Raw genomic sequence first — 20,982 nt, forward strand, 5'->3', positions numbered from 1 at the left:
GTAAAAGTACTGTACAAATTTTGCCTTGTTATATATAACTTATTATTAATATCGTTACATTCAATGCAATCAATTGATTTTATTTTTACAGACATCCAGAATATACAGTAAAATTGCATTATTTATATATATATATATATATATATATATATATATATATATATACCTTTATAACACGTTTACAGTGTTTATGAGTAATTTTCAAAATAACAAACAAGTAGCCAAATTAGAGCTATAAACATTGATAATGACTTTAACGTATGACCACATTTGCGTTTAAAGATAAGGCAAAGCTATTCAACGGCTCAAAAAGCTAAAAGAATCGCTCACCTCTTTACTCTGTGAGCTCGTGTTGGTGTTAAAACTGCTGCTTCACTGTGCTGTCCCACACATCGGAAAGCATCGCCCGACTGCGATGATGTTTTCATATTAATGCGCAGCACACGTGGCTCATAACTGCAATATCTAAAGCTGAGGGCAATGAGAAGTCGCCCAAGCAGGAAAGAGAAAGATTCCGTAAACCTTCAGTAGGTGGGACGCGCGCGAGGGTTTTAATGAAAAGCTCGAGACGGTTTCAAATTGTAGCTCGTGCGCATTGCCACGGATAAAAGCGCTCGTCGTTGTTCTGCAACTATCGTACTAGGAAACGTTCCCTTCGTGTGTCTTCAACAAAGGAGAGGGGATTACCGAGCAACATACATGTCTCAACATGCAAATAAACCTCTACTGTAAGTCTTTTCGTAGTATTGCTTACGCGCGTTGCGTCTCGCGTGACTGATACAAAACGAGCTCATCTGCTTATGTTTTGTCTTAGCTCTACTGGCTGTTGCAGAATTGTCTTAATTACTGATAATATATGATTATTCTATAGAGTGTTCAGTTAATGTTTGCTTGATTACGTATGTCAGTTAAGAAACAGTTAGTGTTGCTCTCGAGCCTGATATCAATACGCGTAATAAGTCTGTGTTGCTCCGCTTCATTTGGGAGTGTTTGTTTAGATATCAATACGCGTAATAAGTCTGTGTTGCTCCGCTTCATTAGGGAGTGTTTGTTTATATGACGCGGGGACTCTGTCTTCCTTGCAGGTGAAAGTTTGTTGTCTTCAACAAGGGGAGATACGGAGCTCGAGTCCACACACAGCAGACACGCGTATATCTAGCGCTGGATTGTGTCTCATTCGCGTCTTCAAAATGAAGAGAAGGCAAAAGCGCGTTCTGCAGATGGCATTTATATTCATGGTTGCTTTAATTTTTCTGCCAAACGTCGGCCTTTGGTCAATGTACAGAGAGAAGAGCCTTATGAAGTCGCATGAGCCAGGAGAGCAGGTGAGTAAAAACCTTTGACAGCTATGTGACTAGCATTTACAGGTTGTTACTGTCAATCAGATATGGTGCATGCAGCCTAGTCTAAGTAAATAACACGCTTGGATAAGCTTTAGCACGCCTGGACTAGTACTTTACAAAATTACATGCAGATTTTCTGTACTCATTCTTTCAGAAGGTTTATTTATCTTTTTTTAAGTCTATGTCAGACAAGCTATACTTGATATATCATTTGAAGTGCTGCAAGTCATAGTAGTACTTCTCTCTGTACTATATGGGTAGCAGGCGGTGTTGATCTTTGAATAAAAGTTATAAACTGTTGTAAAGAAGAATTTCTGTATCAGCATCAATGTCTTAAAACGGACATCAGTTTTTATTCTGCCTCACATTTGTAATTGATTCTACTCATTATTTAAAGGGATAGAAAAATTGTTAATGTGTTTGGCCATTGCTTTATTATTGGAAATGTTTAACTTGCACAGTTCCACTGTAATCAAAGTTTTGCTTTTTACACATCTGAGAGGTAATGTGCCCAGGAAAACTGACATCACATCTTCTTCAATCAACCCAACAGCACTTCGATTAAACTTTTACAATACAAAAATGCATCTTAAGCGCCTTGTTCAGTAGCTAATGAATAGTTAACAATATTGTGTGTTTGCCTCCCACAAGATTATGCATTTAGGAGCACTTATGAAGTCAGCTGTTTTGCCTTTAGGGAAACATAAATCAACAGTCAAAAATTAAAGAACATTTTCTTGCAAGGCATTCAGAAATGAAAAGGATGAATCTCTCTCTCCTGCTAATATTCAATATTTATTGTTGATCTTCCGCTAATGCACTCAGAGAGAAGGAGAGAACAATTCAACCTCCTTAATGTCTGATCTTCAAGAGATTTTGGATTATAGCATCATTTTCATAGGATGAATTCCTTAATCACGTTTAGCTCTCAGAGAACAACATGGATAAGCTCATTTACTTTGCAACTGGCTGCTGCTTGCGATGAGAGTGCAATCAGTGATTCTCTCAGCCAGATGTCATTGTGGCATATTTAGTCCCCTGAAAACATCTTGCATGTGGAAAATCACTTTGGGTGGGTTGGCTACACTCACTTATGTACATCACTAGATGACACTTTCTTCTTCTCAACATTACAGAGCTAGCGTTCCCGTCTACTAAATTCCCTCTCTCCACGTCCTTATGTCTGCACCCCTCACCAGCTGCCGAGGGGTGCTGTTGGTTCATTTGATTCCGCCCTTGGGTACCTGCTTGTTTTTGGTTTCTGCAACTGTGATGTAGTTCTAGTGCTCAAGGGGAAAACGCTGAGTCTGTTTATTCTGTCTCGTAATTGCTCCTCTCTCATTTGTTTTGCCAGAGTTGCATGACTTTAGCCTTGGGCGAGCACAACTGCACAAATCCAGTCTCTTCATTAAAGTCAAATCAGTGAGCAGACACCACGTTGTGGACAGGGCCAAAAGTACCAAGGCACCTCATGCAGGGTGCTGTCCTTTCTCTGTCTGCTGACCTCCCTATTTATGATTTCCTCAAAGAGGCACTGTCCAGGCAAAACAACCTCGGGAATTATGTAGATGCTTTAATGCAGTTAAAGCCAATGTGACAGGTAGGCCTTCACCCGGAAACATTCCGCAATGCATGAGAGAGCGGACTCAATATGTAGACTCTGTCGTCTGAATATTTAATGTCTTACCTGTATAACAAAGTAAATCAGGCCGGCTATTGATTCTCCAGCAGTTTTTAAGAGAATATGATTAGTGGATTGAGGAAAGAGGATGGGGAGGGCAGAGCAGAGATGAGAGCAGTCTGGAATCAGACTCAATCCCCTCATGTCACACACTTTCCGGACTCAAAAGGAGCTTGAGTTTACCAGCTCAATAGAAAGATCCCAGTGCCTGTTATTGTACACCTGTCAGAGCGGGAGAGATAATTGACAGCAGAGATATTGTGTCAATAAGCCCACAAGAATCCCGTTAAATAAGCCCGCCTAGTGTGTCCTCTTTTATTATCCGATAGCAATTACCCATGATTGAATCAGCCCTCGGATCCCAAAAATCCCCCCTCAGTGATGTTAAGCGAGGTTTAACAAAATAGCGATGGGAAGCGTAGACTCCACTCACTGGGTCCCTTTCCTTTGGGTAAGACGTGTGTTGAGTTCTGTCTCTCCTTCCCCGTCAAAATCTCGGCTTTCTGTCCTTTGGGAGACAATCATGTTGAATTAGCTGTGGCGGCCCACTCCTGGCGTGGGTAAACAGCATCTGTGTACTTTGGTGGGTGGTGCTCACACCACCAGTGCTATGAGATGGACGTGTGCTGATAAGCGTGTGTCAGGACTGATAACCTTCCCTCAGCTCCTAACAAGAGCCCACTGTTGAGCATGACATTGCCCAGGAGCATTGTGAAGAGGCTGTCTATGCAATCCTATCTCGCCGTGCCACTGCTCTTCAGTGTGTTGACAACAACAGGGCGTGCAACTCTGTCACCGATAGCAAGGTGGATAACGAGAGCTTCATAGTTGTTAACTACCTGGGGTGGAAGCACGGCGGAGGTGAAGGGCAAGGTGACCTCATACTCTTTAAGCTTCCCTCGATCAAGTTTTTAAGCTGACCATGTTTATGTCATTCCAGACGAGGGAATATTATTGTCGCTTTCCATTTGCCAGCAAAGTGACAAGGGGAAGAGAGATGTTGTAATTGCAATTACCCTCAGTGTCATACTAGAGAGATACATTTTGGTAATGCACATGTCAAACTGATGGTGAGACCATGGGTGAAGAGTGCATGATTTGAACTGAATTGTGGTCTGGGAATGCTGAAAGATCACACAAATAGTATTGTAGATAGGATAGAATCACCAGAGGATGAACACTGTATAGATCTTGTCAGGAAGCATTATAATCATTCCTTGATGAGCAGCACTGTTCGGTGTGACACAAGGGCAAGGTTCAATTTGAAAATGTAATGGGTTTGATGAAATACAAGTAAATGGCCACCATTTTGGCCAGAGGAGGAATGGGTGTTTTTCTCCTCATAATTTCCATTCCGGCTCTATATAAATTAAATGCTGCTGTCATGAGGGAGGGGATCTTAATCAGCCAAGTGATCAGTACCAGGAGAGATGATGTAATTGAATATTCCACCTGGCATTGATAGTGTCCAGGTTTTCAAACCTCATAGACCATATATACTTTCTCCGCCATCCCATGGCATTCTGTTATCGAAAGTCATCAGTGTCATATTGTTTCCCTATAATTGCGTTCTTCCCAGAAAAAGGGTAAAGATAATTGGATTTCTTTGTGTACGAAGAAAAATATCTTTGATGCCTGGCTATTTATACTTTGGTTTATGTAGACTACATTTTCTGAAGATTTAGACTTGGCCTAGACTCAAACTTGAATGACCAGGGCTACTTTTCCCAAAAGCATCGTAAGCCAAAGTAGACCGTAGATCCATTGCCACCAGTGGCCATAATGCTCCATAAAAAATATGATTTTAGACTTGGAGTTGAGGTGGACTTATGTCCAAATTCGGTCATGTCCAGAATCAAATTCTACAACACTGATGCACAAACACTCTTTCCTTCATACACACACTTTGCCTTCATGTTAAACATTTTGCTCCCTTTCATTACCACCTGCGGATGCACTTGATGGCCTGTGCCCCTAATATGAACAGCACCATGACCCTCTTGAGAAAGAGACAATTTAAACTTGATTACTATGATGTGCCACATGAGGTGAGGATGGAGCAATGTTTTGGACTGTTCACTTTGGCTCCCAAGAGTAATGCGCATTTCATATTGAGCGGTAGCAATATAGCAGAGCAGGGTAATATAAAACCACTTACTCTCAGGCTCACAAAACAAAGGGACATGGACCTTTCCAGTCTTGTGTGTTTGGCACCTCCATTAAGATAATAACACTATTACAAGAGATTGAAAGCCTCTGAAGAGCTCTTTTTTTCTCTCTTGGTTTTTAGCTATGAGAGTGACGTACACACACACACACACACACACACACACACACACACACACACACACACACACACACATATATACACACACACACACACACACACACACACACACACACACACACACACATTTTTAATTGCCATTGCCATGTGCATAATTTTTAGGTGTAGGCCTATACTGATTAGAATGAATTGAACTAATGTACATTTCCATAGTTTATGAAAAAGTGTCTATCTTCTGCAAAATAGCCCCTTTTCATTGATTAAGTGAATAGTTTGTAATATATATATATATATATATATATATATATATATATATATATATATATGTATATATATATATGTATATATATATATATATATATATATATATATATATATATATATACAGTACAGACCAAAAGTTTGGAAACATTACTATTTTTAATGTTTTTGAAAGAAGTTTCTTCTGCTCATCAAGCCTGAATTTATTTGATCAAAAATACAGAAAAACAGTAATATAGTGAAATATTATCACAACTTAAAATAATAGTTTTCTATTTGAATATACTTTAAAAAAAAAATTATTCTTGTGATGCAAAGCTGAATTTACTGCATCATTACTCCAGCCTTCAGTGTCACATGTAACATCCAGTCTATCACATGATCATTTAGAAATCATTCTAATATTCTGATTTATTATGAGTGTTGGAAACAGTTCTGCTGTCTAATATATTTGATGAATAAAATGTTTAAAAGAACTGCATTTATTAAAAAAAAAAAAATTCTAATAATATATATTCTAATAATATATTTTCTTTACTATCACTTTTTACCAATTTAACACATCCTTGCTGAATAAAAGTATTGATTTTATTTTAAAAAAAGAAACTGACCCCAAATTACTGACCAGTAGTGTATATTGTTATTACAAAATATTTATATTTTAAAAACATAGCGTCTTTTATTTATTTGTTTTTTTTACTTTTTATTCATCAAAGTATCCTAAAAAAGTATCACATGTTCTGAAAAAATATTAAGCAGCAGAACTGTTTCCAACTTTGATAATGAATCATCATATTAGAATGATTTCTAAAGGATCATGTGATAATGATCCTAAAATTTCAGCTTTTAATTTAAAGTATAATACATTTAAAAACAATTATTTTAAATTGTAATAATATATCACAATATAAAAAAAATTCTGTATTTTTGATCAAATAAATGATGAAAAAATCTAAAAATTCTAAATCTAAAAATTCAGCTTTGCATCACAGGAATAAATAATTTTTTTTAAGTATATTCAAATAGAAAACTATTATTTTAAGTTTTAATAATATTTCACAATATTACTGTTTTTTCTGTATTTTTGCAAAAACATTAAAAATAGTAATGTTTCCAAACTTTTGGTCTGTACTGTATATACAGTATATATATATATATATATATATATAGCATTATCTGACATCCGCATTTAGGATTACTGCACGCATCTGTTCAGACTTTTTTATTGTACTGTTATAAAACAATGCAGATCCAAATCCTGAATCTACGTAGTGTGGCAGATTATATTCATAATTACAATATGTAACACACAAATCTAGGTTGCTTACAGTATTATTAACAGAAACTGTTAAACAGAAACTATAGCTCATACTTATCAGGGCAAAAAAGGCCTGATCGGTTGGTATGTATTTCATTTATAATGTTCCAAAACGAATTTTAATAAGAATGATAATATTTAATACCACCTTTCACACCACACAGACTAAACTGCTTAAAATAATTCACAAAAAATAAGCATGCATATTAAACAGGCATCTTGATGGTAGTAAGCGAGATTACAGGTAAACATAATAGCTATAAAAGTATTATGGATCATTATGTATGTCAGTGCTGTTATACATTATGTAAGTGTCTGTATGCAGCAGTGTGTTAATCTTCTCTTTATTTGTCCTGAGGCGATCTGGGAGCTCTTTGTGTTGAATTATGGCCATTTAAACTGGCAGATTTCACTGACTCCTCCACCCGAGTGATTGTTATCTAAGGAAAGTGAGGTCTGTTATATTTTATGGCTCCTCTCTGAGTGTGTGGAGATTTATGGCATTAAAATCTGCCGTGTAAGGTGATATTGGTCATTGGTCAAAAAGAATAAAATAAAATAAAAAATACAGTGAAATTGGGCAGCCCGTTTAATGTGGCTAATGCACAATTTAGAATCAGCTTTTGATAATTTTTCCACCATTGGATGGTTTATTTGAGCCATCTATCAGCTGACCAGAGAATAAATGTTGAAGACTTGCTGGCATGCATTGTAATTTACCATAATTATTGAAAACTGTGGAGACTATTGAAAAAGTTTTGAGGAGTTACAGAAATTTAGAGCATAGTTACTCATTAATGCTTTGGCAGGAAAACCTTGCATTTGGCTGCAGATCTTCTTTAAAAACAGGAAGCAGTCAGTTACATTTACAGATAGAAAATTAAAGAAGCTTTTCATATCCTCATTGAAAAAGCAGGACTCAAGGTTATGCCATTTTTTAAATGATTTCTATTCTTGCTGTTTATTCATCATCCAAGCTTCAGCCCCAGTTTCAAGGTTAAGGTGTAAAAGGTCATGTGAAGCAATGCAGTTCTTCTATTGTTAGAAGCGATGATTTACAATCAATCTCATCTCTTTGCATTGTATCGACTTACATGCTCTCTTGAGCTTTCATTTTTGTGGAGTAATAATATCACTCCTATGTTTTCTCACCATATAATCAAACTGAGTTCAACTGATTCTTAACTGCAGTGTCTCACACTGTCTCAGTAACATTTTTTTGATGATTCACTTAATAAAATTAAAATTACAATTGCTTGTTAATGTCAATGTGACTTTGAAGAAAAGTTGAGTAAGGTTAGAGCAGAATAAATATAATAAACCTGTGGGAAATTGTTCAGTTTTTCTAAAAGTAATTTATATTTCCAGATCTTATTTCAACAGTGAGACTATTTAAAGTCATTTCATGAACTCCAGCGAATGTTTTACCCTCTTTCCATTTCAAATGAACTTGATTAGTATCTTTTAATATTGCGAGAAATCCTCCAGGCTTGTTAGAGGGTCTCAAAAAATGCATTTTCAAATTCATTTATTCTCCTTTAAAAATGAGCTATTTCTCCTCTCTCCCTTTGTCTCTCTCTTTTCCCACTTTAATTTATTGCACACGGACTGAAAAAAAAAAGTCCGCTGAGTTCACTAACAAGATAGACCTTCATGCTTATTAGGATTTTTTGAGTCATTTTGAAACATTATCCAATTTAATTAATGCCCCACAGAACATCTTTGATCTCTTAATGGGTAAAATAGGCACTGACTTTGATGAATGTTTGCTAGGTGTTGTCAGTGAATCTTTATTAGAGGCTGGAGGTGTCTTTTCCAGATGCTGAATTCATCAAGGATGAACCTATGTTCAGCAGCCATACTGCACAGCCAGACAGATGATAGAACTAGCAAGGGAACAGCTTGAGACCAATCACACCACTGTAGGGAAAACCGAGACAGATATTAGTCTGTAAAGTTGGGAGAAACTTGCTGCCCACAGCGCCAATCTATCTTGAGGTAAGGCCAATGTATGTGCCGCAGAGGAATGGATGGGGGTGCTGAGGGAGGAGAAAAGAGGGAAAGAGCAAACAGCTATTAGTGGCATCAGCACCCTTAGAAACTTGCACTGACCTGAGGTCTTATACATGTGTGCCTGCTTTTTCGATGTGGGTAGTTTGTTTGTCCACTCCTACTAATTTACATGAGATATATATTATTTTACTTTATATGTAGTACCTTGGTTTTAATTTTTAATAATTGGATGACAATTAGAATGAAGAACAGGGCCTAGTATAAACTTGCCAAGTTCTTCTGCATGTGATGATTATCAACATTATTTCAAGACTTAAAAAGTCCTAATTTGCCTTTCCACAAATCAAGGCCTAAAATCAAGTCAAAACAGAAAGTCTTAAATTCATAAAGTCTTGACATTCAATCCCAAAAAAATTAAAAATCCTCCTCAGTAGTTTTGTTTTGTAATACAAATATCTAAAGGTCAAAGACTAGCCCCCGGTTTCACAGACAAGGCTTAAGCCTAGTCCTAGACTAAAATGCAAGTCTCAGTTGTTTCAAATGAAAGAAACTTGTACTGATTGATCTTAAAATATATCCGTGCCTTCGTTTTGTCTCAAGATGCACACCAGTAATGTTTTTTTCTAAGGCATGTTTATAAAAATTACTTAAATGTCCTAATTGAACTATGGCCTAATCCTGGTTTAGGCTAAGCCCTGTCTATGAAACCATGCCTAAACATACTATTTTGTTGTATTAAAAAAAAAGAAAGTGTCTACTCTGCCAGTGTCAAAATATAGTTGAAAAATGTTCACATTCAGTGTTAAAGGTCAGAAATTGTATATATTCTGACATGTACTTATTAAAATATATTGAAGAAGAAAATTGTCATACTTAATTTAATTATATTTTAGATTACTAATTAGATTTTGAGGGCTGCACTGTGATCCTTAAATGTCATCAACTATTTTTTTTTAATATAAACTTTTACACTGACATTTTAGTGGGTGTCTTGTGTAAAGCATGGGAAAAATGTATGATAATGTACGAGGAAAAAATAAAATTAAGCAGTACTAATACTAATACATTTCTTTTTAAATATATGTGAATCAGAAAGTAATGATGGATGTTTGATGTTGTATCGATAGTGACTGTTTAGTAGTGTTGGGCGATATGGTAATTTTTCAAATCGTCATATCATCAGCCCATGAGATCTACGATACACGATATTATCGTGCATGGGTGGGTCGAGAGAGACTCTTTGTTCTTGTCATAGCGTAACTATTTGGTGTTTTAAACCACACAGGTGTGCGAGAGAGAGCCTATGGAATCTCAATGGAAAAATATACTTTCAAACATACTGATAAACTAACGTTAAATATAAAAATACTGTATTTAAAACAGCTAGTTGTATATAGTCAGATGCAACTGTCATATCGCGCGTCCTGTGACAAAATTGCCGCATCTATGCACAGAAGTTATAAGTCTAAATGTCAACGGTGAAAATCAATAGCAGATTTCTTTTAGAAATAAAATGCATTTTAGAAGTAAAATGCATGAATAATGCGTTGTTTATATTTATTCATTTTAAATTAAAGGAATAGTTCGCCTAAAAATGATATTCAAGCCATGATTTACTCACCCTCAAGCCATTCGAGATGCATATGTCGATCTTTTTTCAGACGAACACATTTTCAGTTATTTTAGAAAATGTTTTAGATCTTTCAGTGGTTATAATGTGTAGCTATGGGGCTCACCTCTTTGAAGTTCCGAAATGTGCATGCATCCTTCTCAAAAGTAATCCATCCGGCTCCAGGGGGGTAAACGAAGGCCTCTTGATGGTAATCCGTGCGGTTTTGTCGTAAAAATATACATATTTTAAACTTTATAAACGAAAATATCTGGCTTCCGGCCACGGTCGACGCGCGTTCACGGGAGAAGGATGTCGGCGTATGACGTATGGCGTATCGTAGGAAGCGTCGTGACGTAGAACGAACGCGCCAGCGCAGCCAGAGAGCAGAGCAAAACAAAACTACACTTGGGATTTCCGTGAAGAGTTATATAAAAGAGTATTTAAAAGAAAATGTCGGAGGATTTTGATATTAGAGAAGAGGATATTCAGTTTTTGGCTCAGCCCTATCTGTTTGAACCGGAGTACAGTGATGAAGAACTCAGGCATATGGAGGCGGCTGCATCAGCAGTGGCACAACTAACAGCCTCAAATAGACAGAGAGTCCGGGAGACATGGTGGTGCTCATGCAGGAGATGTGAGGCCATGCCAACAGAGGTCGAGAGTGTTTGCTGCCATGAATGGAAAACTGGAATGCCAACTTTGGAAGCCATTGATGCCGCTATTGAGATGACTGAGTCCAATTGTGTTACAGAAGATGATGGCTTTCCGCCTTTGTTGAGCCAAAGTGTTCTTGAAGTTATCTTCCGTTTACCTCGCATAAACTGGAGACGTCGTCCAAGGCCTGAAGGAACCGGGGGCAGACTAACGGTGGAGTAAGTTTCGTTTTGTGCAAGTAATATGTTATTACAGGTGCGGCTGATCTATGTTATTCACAAATTGCATTTATTTTACAGTCAATTTCGTCTGGTAGCATACCGAGTTGTGCTTGAATGGATGCTGAAAGGAGAAAAACTAGGAAGAGGAAACAGTAAAGTTCTTCCCTCCTGTGTTGTTCAAGCCATAAGGGAAAAATACCCATCCCAGTCTGGATCCTATGTGGGTTTCAGAGAAGCAGATGATGCCTTTGCCATGATGTAGTGTACAAGTCTGCTACCTACTACATTATTTTTTTTGAATAAATACATATATTTCATATACTTTGTTTCCTGTGATGTTTAATTCAACAACTACATTGATTCAACCATGTTTATTTTGTGTTTAACTGGTAAACAAAATTTGTTTCAATTTTTGTAAATACAAATTTTTAAAAATTTTCTGTGTGGCTTTTGAAGTTCAGAAATAAATAATATTACACATACTTTTTAAAAAAAAGAAATGTTACTGATTTTAATTTCTAAACTGTTGCTATTATCACATCAATGCTTTTTCTTCAAGACAACAGTAATGTAACATGACATATAATAAAAAAAACAAGGAAATGTTAGATAAAAATAACTTTAAACTAAAAAAGATAATAAACAGTGCCCAATAATACTTTTATTAAATTCCCACTAAGGCACAAGAGTCTATGTAAAGCATTGTGTAGAGCCTTTACTTAGAAAATCTTGACTGGTGCTTTGAAATGGCATCTTCTTTGGCAGGTTTTGGCTTTCGTGCAATGTTTGCTGGTAATGTGGGAACAGTGAGTTGAGATGACTCGTCTGGAACAACAATGTTTGGGTTTCTACGGTACTCCAGAACTACATTAACCAGTTCATCTCTAAATGTTTGGGTGGTTGGTTCAAACAGTTTCTTAGCTACCCACTCCTTGGAGTGCTTGGGAAACACAACATTGTAGCGTTGTACTCCTAGAAAGAAACAAGACATACATGTTACTGTACTATATATTATTAGACTAATGTTAAACTACTGACCCATAAAAAAAAGCACTTTGCATTAAATTTCATAATTTGGAATTCACTATTGTTTTAAACTTTTGTTGTTGTAATGTTCTTTACTTACCAGAGGTGGTTGTGGCCTGTTTGCGATGTACATTTTCATTATGATCCATAATTGCAAGCTGTGTGCGTGCAAACATGGAAGAGTAATGAAAGTGCAAGTTCTTCGGACAGTACTTAAGTAGCATGGAGTGGAAAACTTCAAGCTTGCCTGTAAAATAAGGAAACATAATTAGTCTGGTGTTCTAAATAATCACTTTCCATATATACACACAATGTGATTTTGGTGTAACATACCTGTATGCTTAAACAGGGACATTTGCTGCAGGTCCTTCAAAATACCTTTGTCCAGAACTATTTTCTCCAGCATATGGTATGCACGAGACTCTTTCATAATCCACCTCTTCCGTCTCTGTTGGTCAGGATTGAGGGCAGGATGGAGACATCTCTGTTCTAGGCCATCTTCGGTCCAACTATGTTCCCCAGAGATGTGATGAAGTATTGACTTCCATTTCCAGATTAAGTCCTACAAAACATAAGTTAAACAATTCATTATTTAATTTTAATTAAATCTACATCATCTTTGTAATGTTATATGGTGTACAAATTAAAACTTACTTCAGGGTCACCTCCACAACTAGAGCAGCAATACCACAAATGGTTGCAGATGCACTTGATCCAGGGCTGGAGATCTCTGTTGTCTTTGTATCTTGACAAGGACAGTAATTTCTTTAGCAACCCTGAGAAAACATTATTGATACGGTAATTACACAAAATATAATTGAATGTATATATACAAAGTACTTTTTTAATTACTAAAAGTAATCCTTGAGTAAAGGTTCACATTCAAACTAATTTTGAAAATTAAAAACAGTGTAGTTCATTTACAGATTTAAATTTTATCTGACACAATTTCTTACCCTTCACCACATGCCAAATGTCAAACTCATGGTGAATTAATGGATAATCCTCCCGCATGATCTTTCTTATGGATGGTGATCTGTCAGTGGTCAACACATCTACTTTGATGCCTTTCTCCAAAATTTGATTTAGGCCTCTTTTAAACCCAATGGGCTCCATGGCCGCTGAGCTAGATGCTTCTGTCACCTAAAAAAATTTAAGACACAACAAATATATTCTTTATATTAAGTATAAACAGGTTTTGTCTTTCTTTATAGTGTTTTCATTTAGGGTGTAATAAGTATAATATTCTGTATGTTTGTACATTACTTTACAAAGTATATTACCATTTGTGGTGTTTACTAATTAAAACTTTGCATAATTTTATACTGTATATATCAACATGTACACTCACCTGCACCAACTCAAAGTGTACAATTTTATCCGTTGTGTCATCCATAAGGCTGTATGTGTTATATTTTGCTGAAAAACCAGGGCTGTAGCAGGTAGGACATAAGATGAAACAATAAACTTTTTATTTTTCATATTTCTTTTAATTATTGTAAGAAAGGTGTCTCATTTACCTGTCTGATCTCCCATCCCCAGATAAATGCACCTCATTCTGTAATGCATTTTGAAGCTGTAAATCGTTCAGAATCCCAGCTTGTTTTTCTTTGTAAGTAGCATCAACTGCAGGAATGAGGTATGAAGACTGCATTGAATAGAAAGCGGTTTTCTTTGGCACCTGTAAGTTCAGCAGTGCAGCCCAATCAGCAATGTTGACATAAGTTGCACCACTGAATAGGACACTTGCAGAAACCAGAAGATTGTTTAAAGGCATTCCCCGAACATCTTCACATGAACTCCAACGGCCCTGATGTTTGTTCTCGCATTCCCACAGCACTTCGATACGGCTCCCATTGGATTTTTTCTCGGTTCCAGTAATTAGTGCTCCACAATCCTGACATCTTCTAAACATCTTCATCACATTTGATTCGTTTACGATCCATTTTCTTTCCTTCCACTTCTCATTTTCTCTATCGTCCTCTGTAGTTGTAGTTGACGTTGATGATGTTGAGCTGGCAGGAACAAAACTTGAGTCCTTGTCTGATGGACATTGCATTGAAAGCATGCTGATATCGAGATCACAATCTTCAGATTGTAGTTCAGTCTGTGATGTCTGATCCTATGTGACAGACAGTAAATTGTAATCACAATTTTTAATTATAAAAATAGTGTGTAAAATCACACATTATTATAATCTACACATAGATACATTTTTCTAGTAATAATTAGAATTTTTTTTTAGATATTTAGATATCACAACTGACATAACTATCATAACTTGAAAAAAATGTTTGCATGATAAAACACTTACTAAGTACTTACCGACTGATATAAACTTATGGGGGGTAAGGCTATGTATGTCCCAGATGTTGATGGACCTGTCCTTCTGTCAAATGATTCTGGACTTATAAGCGTGAACTTGATTCCAGCCATAATTCCTTGATTCTCTTCTTTGCTTCTATGTTTAACTGGAGTTGACTGTGGAACACCCTCTAGTGCTGATATATCCAGGACAACTTTCTCCTGATCTTTTTCAGGTGATGTGCAAAGCAGATTTGGCTGAGCCTGTACAGCAGGATCCCTTGGTGTTTCCTAAAACAATTCATAATGCAATAGTACATGTTTACATACATGTAGAGGTTAAAGTGAAAGTAATTTAACTAAAAGTAATTATGTAAACCACTGTTTGACAACATAATCCAAACAACACGACAACTGGGCAAAACATTGCGTGACAAAACGCATATGAGTACTTACTGACTGATAGAAACGTATTGGGGGGAAGGCAATGTATGTCCCAGATGTTGATGGACCTGTCCTTCTTGGAATTGATTCTGGACTTTTAAGCATCAATTTGAGTCCTGCCACAACTCCTTCATTCTCTTCTTTGCTGCTATGTTTGACTGGAGTTGACTGTGGAACACCTTCAAAAAATGCTGATGCACCCAGGACAACTGTCTCCTGATCCTTTTGTGTAACTGTGTAACAGAGACTTGACTGAGTAGTAACATCAGGATCCCCCTGTGCTTCCTACAACAATAGATTGTACATGATTACATTTTAAAAGAAAAATTAAATATTTATACAACAGAAAAGTGTGTCCATGATATTTTAACGTCATGTCTTATCTTAAAACGTTAACTAGAACTTAATTAGTATTCGGTAAAATTAGGAAATAAAATGTTTAATGTCCCTTAACTTACTTATTATGATGTAATGTACAGACAGACGATTGTAATCGTGAAATAAGTCCCTAATGTGTGATACAAGACTGTATGGACTTATATAACAACCTGCTGCATATACATTATCCCTTACATGTAGCATCACAATCAATACACAAAATAATACACACTACAGTACAGAGTACTCAATACATACCGGATTTTGCGGGAAAAGCAGCACAGGTACAGGCACGGCTGACGATTTCAGAAGTGGTTTTGTTTTTCCAATCTTTGCCTCGTAATCGTCTGGACTGAAATGTTCACTGCACATCCGATATTGCAAGAGTTTTTCCTTTGGTGTATTTATATCCCAACCAATAGCGAGCAGCCATAACTGCAATCGCTCAGAATCATGTACTGGGAATCGGTGAAATGCTACTGGTGCATCTTCCTTTGATGCCCGCGCATGTAACCTTACAGTTTTACATATGTTTAAGCATCCAGGGTAGATGCAGGCCCGAACCATTTTAAGCCTAATAAAAAACTTAAGTATAGCTAAATCAAATAACTCTTCACGGAAATCCCGAGTGGAGTTTTGTTTTGCTCTGCTCCCTGGCTGCGCTGGCGCGTTCGTTCTACATCACGACACTTCCTACGATACGCCATACGCCATACGTCATACGCCGACATCCTTCTCCCATGAACGCGCGTCGACCGTGGCCGGAAGCCAGATATTTTCGTTTATAAAGTTTAAAATATGTATATTTTTACGACAAAACCGCACGGATTACCATCAAGAGGCCTTCGTTTACCCCCCTGGAGCCGGATGGATTACTTTTGAGAAGGATGCATGCACATTTCGGAACTTCAAAGAGGTGAGCCCCATAGCTACACATTATAACCACTGAAAGATCTAAAACATTTTCTAAAATAACTGAAAATGTGTTCGTCTGAAAAAAGATTGACATATGCATCTCGAATGGCTTGAGGGTGAGTAAATCATGGCTTGAATATCATTTTTAGGCGAACTATTCCTTTAATGTCTATATGAAAGATTGTTACTGTTCTGTGATAAAAGACTTACAATGCTGGAATATATATATATATATATATATATATATTTTTTTTTTTTTTTTTTTTTTTTACATGATATGAAATCAAAACAATGAACAAATGTTTTGTTTGTGGACTAAACTGACGCGGATCAGTAGCGGACTGCAAACGCGTCCTGTGTGAAAGCACAATGAGTCCGTGCTGCGGACTGCATATGCACTGCAGGCAGATTATGTGTGAAACAGGCGTTACAGCCAAAAAGAGGAGCCTGGTCTGTTGTTTGGAGGTTTTTTGGTTTCCAAAAATCCTACGTCGTCCAAACATCCATTTTATGTAAGTGCTGTCGGGCTAAAATTGTCGCCAAAGGCGGCAACACGAGCAATTTGCTCCAGCACCTTAGCTGCAAGCACGTCTTGGAATATCAATCAGCAGAAAATGCATTGTACACCTGATTATGCATGAAAAAAAAACCGTCATAAACCGGAAAACCGGTATAATTTTGAAAAAAAAAATGTGATATACATTTTTGGTCAAACCACCCAGCACTACGTTCTTGGACATAAAACATTTCAGTAGCATTGCTGTCTATGCTGGGTCAGAAATATCTCGAATTTCATTAAAAATATCTCATTTTGTGCTCTGAAGAAGGTCGGAAGAAGTTCACATTTCAATTTCAGTGAATAATAGCTTAAATTGTAGTTGTATAATGTGAACTTAGAATAAAGGTCATATACCATATTTTTTATTGATTGGTCTGATTGTTTTTTTTTTTTTTGTGGTTTGCTATAAATGTAAAAGTTATGTAACAGCATATGGGTTTGCAATGGCATGAGTATGATAAAATAATGGAAGAATTTTCAAAATTTTGCTTTGTTTTGTGATAAACGAACTAGGTGCATCAGTGTGTGTTTGTTTGAGGACATCATTATACTCCTAACTTTTTATGCTTCTGAAGCTATTTCTTTTTCTGTTCACAAAACCAGACGAGATCTACTATTTACTATACAATTAAATCTAAAGTGTAAATAAGTCTAGCCTCACATTATTTCCTGGTGAATATTCCATTTCACTCTAAAGTACACCACAATATGTCAAATACATTGCTGATTCCATTTTAAGTCACACTTGTTTTATCTTAGATTGCCGTTAACAGTCTGACTATCTGGTATCAGTGTTGGGTGTGTTGCTGTGACTGCATAACTGTCTTGAAGCTGCACGCAGCACCAGCAATTGATCCTTTTGAGAACGTGGCTTTGTGTTACTCAAATTATACTTCAGCTCTCTATCGATCGGAATGCTGGCTGTTGTGTTGTTATTAAGCTAATTTATCCTTGGAATCACCGAGTAGAAAGTTGAATTAAGTGTGCAGTACAGTTAAATTACCTTTCCTGTACTCAATAGCTTATACATAAATATTTAGCCACAGAATCTCTGTGCAGGTCTACATCTGCAGTGTTGCTAACTGTTCATTATGTAGAAATAAAGCACAGCAGACACATGCATCAAAGCCCTCGTTGACATCTGGCGGTTCTCACAAGCTCTCCAGGTCATTAGAAGACAAGCTCCTTCTCTCCTTAGGCTGCTGTTCTTTGCTTTCCTGTTATTTATGACATCACGTGAACTCATAAAGTCCATCCTAATTACATTTCACTCTTAAGATAAATGCCTGATCTCAGCCAGGTGCATCTGCCAAGTTTACCTTTTTCCCACACGACTGATGGATGTTTCTGTGGCTTCTTGAGATTCCCTGTAGCCTCTGGACGGAGGTTTATTAGTCAAAGAATTGGAGCAGGCGCAAACACCCTCATTCGGCCTTCAAAACACGTCTGGACCTACTTGAAAAAAATTTCTTGACTGTAGCCAAAGTGATTTGTCTCACCTTTTTGTCCTGAATTAATTTCCTTTCACTCTGTTCTCCTGCGATGATCATTGTCTGTTTCTGTGTCTGTTCAAAGTACTAATAGTTGCCTTTCTTTTAACTCTGCGCTCAGAGGACATTACTCATGCCGTTCATGCCACTGCTAATGTAGGATCATTACTTTAAAGAGAGATTTCAATGGCCCTCACCTTAAAGGTTACATCTAAATGGTGTTGTTAAACTCTGCAGGGGTGAAAAAACGTGATGATGCTTTGAGTGAGTCCCATCTCTCAATCGTACAAGGCCTCTTATAGCAATAATGGTGACATGAGCTAATGATTACTTGATGAAAGTATTTAATGTTCACCTGATGTAACCTCTCAGTCCATGTATTGCTTTAGAAATATTGCAGATCCCCCTGCGCCCCCCGCCACACACACACACACTTCCAGGCCTTGTACATCGTTGTTGTTGTTTTGATGTTGCAGCTTTATTGATATAAATCTTTGTTGTTGCTCTCAGTTCAGCTCCAAGCTAATATGGAATACAGCTTTATTGGCCTTATGTTTTATCCTCGCCTGTAAAATCATTGGAATGTGACCTAATGAATAGAAACTATGAATAATAAATAAAAGACAATAAAAACCCCATTTACAAGGCTGTACACTACTCTTGAGCGGAGAAGAAAGATTTTAGATGCTTATCAAGTTTGTAGTTGTTGTAGTTAGATTTTTTTTTTGTATGTCGGAGGCCGTGATTGGCTGGTGTAGGACCATCCTGAAGTTTGCAATTGTATATGTACTATCTTTGCTTGTGAGCTTTCTGGTCACAGTTTGTTTTGAGTCAGTAACTTGAGCTGTAAATGTCATGTGATGCAGGTGTTTGTGCATAAAGCATTGTTCTGGAAGTTTTTTTTTTTTTTTTTCCTAGACCATGAAATTTACATTACTAATGTATCTAACCAATGGCAGCTAAAATGTAAGCAAACACTTTTTGAAATGTACAAATGTTGATCGTTTTGTAGGTTAATCAAATGTTGAATTAATGCAATTAATGGGTTTATTTCACTGTATTTAATTAATGAGATTAATTAAGCAATGAGATTAATTAAATATGTTCAGTTGCGTCACATTTATTTAGTCATTTTTCTTGATTTTACTTTATTTGTTTCTTTGTATTTTGTATTTGTATTTGTCTGTTATGGTTTTCATTTTGTTAGGTTTAGGGTAGGAGTGGGGTAATGAGCTCAAAATATCATGATAATAATAAAATGGAACTATATATAACATATTCAGTATATGAAATGTGTCAAATCTGTAATGATTAGCTTAGGGATAAATTCGCACTATTAACTAGTTGCTTATTAGCTTGCATACTACTAACATATTGACTGTTTATTAGTACTTATAAAGCATTTATTAATGTTTTAATCTACACGACCATATTTTAGATCCCTGCTAACTATTAATAAGCAGCAAATCAGAATTTTTTAAGAGGTTATAGTTAATAGTTAGTTTATAATGAGAATTGGTCCCCAACTAAAGTGGGATCATAGTATGATATGTGGACTTAAACAAATCTGAGCTAAGCTAACATGCAGTACATCTAAAGTATATATATGTAGAAAACTTAAATAAAGTGAAGTGACATTCAGCCAAGTATGGTGACCCATACTCAGAATTTGTGCTCTGCATTTAACCCATCCGAAGTGCACACACACAGAGCAGTGAACACACACACACACTGTGAACACACACCCGGAGCAGTGGGCAGCCATTTATGCTGCGGCGCCCGGGGAGCAGTTGGGGGTTCAATGCCTTGCTCAAGGGCACCTAAGTCATGGTATTGAAGGTGGAGAGAGAACTGTACATGCACTCCCCCCACCCACAATTCCTGCCGGCCCGGGACTCGAACTTACAACCTTTCGATTGGGAGTCCGACTCTCTAACCATTAGGCCACGACTTCCCCGTGATTCCCCGTGACACGACTTCCACAGTTAATTCACTGTGATTGAATCAAAAATGGAAATAAAGCAAAATAACTAAGAACAAAAATAGCAAAGTAGTCATCAGATGCCATTTTCATTAAAAGAAAGCTTCTTATTAACCAAACTCCATGCATGTGAGAGTAAAGTGCATGCCAGTTACATACAAATAAAATGCTAAAAATAAAATTGAATGGATTTCTGTTATTCATGTTAACAATCATGACATTAATTTGATCTGGAATCAAGAATCACACAATCTTGATAACTGTAATCTATTGTAACATAAAAAATATCCATGTATTTCTTAAAGAGAAAAAAAAATTTGTCCAGTTGATCTACTGTAGTTATAGCGTCTACCATTAGGGGCTAGTGGTAGGCTACCATGCTAACAGCCAAACCTAGTCTGCTGGTTTTTACCTAAAAAATCCTCCTTAAATAGCTTGTTGTTCTTTTCAGATTTATTCAGATGAACATTTGACCCATAGAAATAAATATGCGGT

General features: G+C 36.7%; 1 protein-coding gene across 1 annotated transcript in view; it reads left to right on the forward strand.

The window, feature by feature from the left end:
• The first annotated feature begins 346 nt into the window (after positions 1-346).
• Positions 347-20,982, forward strand: part of galntl6 (polypeptide N-acetylgalactosaminyltransferase like 6) — a 246,733-nt gene continuing 226,097 nt past the window's right edge. The window contains exons 1-2 of the mRNA XM_059554297.1: positions 347-728; positions 1,086-1,325. Coding sequence (XP_059410280.1) covers positions 1,191-1,325 — 135 coding nt within the window. The 5' untranslated portion in view covers positions 347-728; positions 1,086-1,190. The remainder of the gene's footprint in view (positions 729-1,085; positions 1,326-20,982) is intronic.

This window comes from Carassius carassius, chromosome 7 (assembly GCF_963082965.1).
Source record: "Carassius carassius chromosome 7, fCarCar2.1, whole genome shotgun sequence".
Classification (NCBI taxonomy): Eukaryota; Metazoa; Chordata; class Actinopteri; order Cypriniformes; family Cyprinidae; genus Carassius; species Carassius carassius.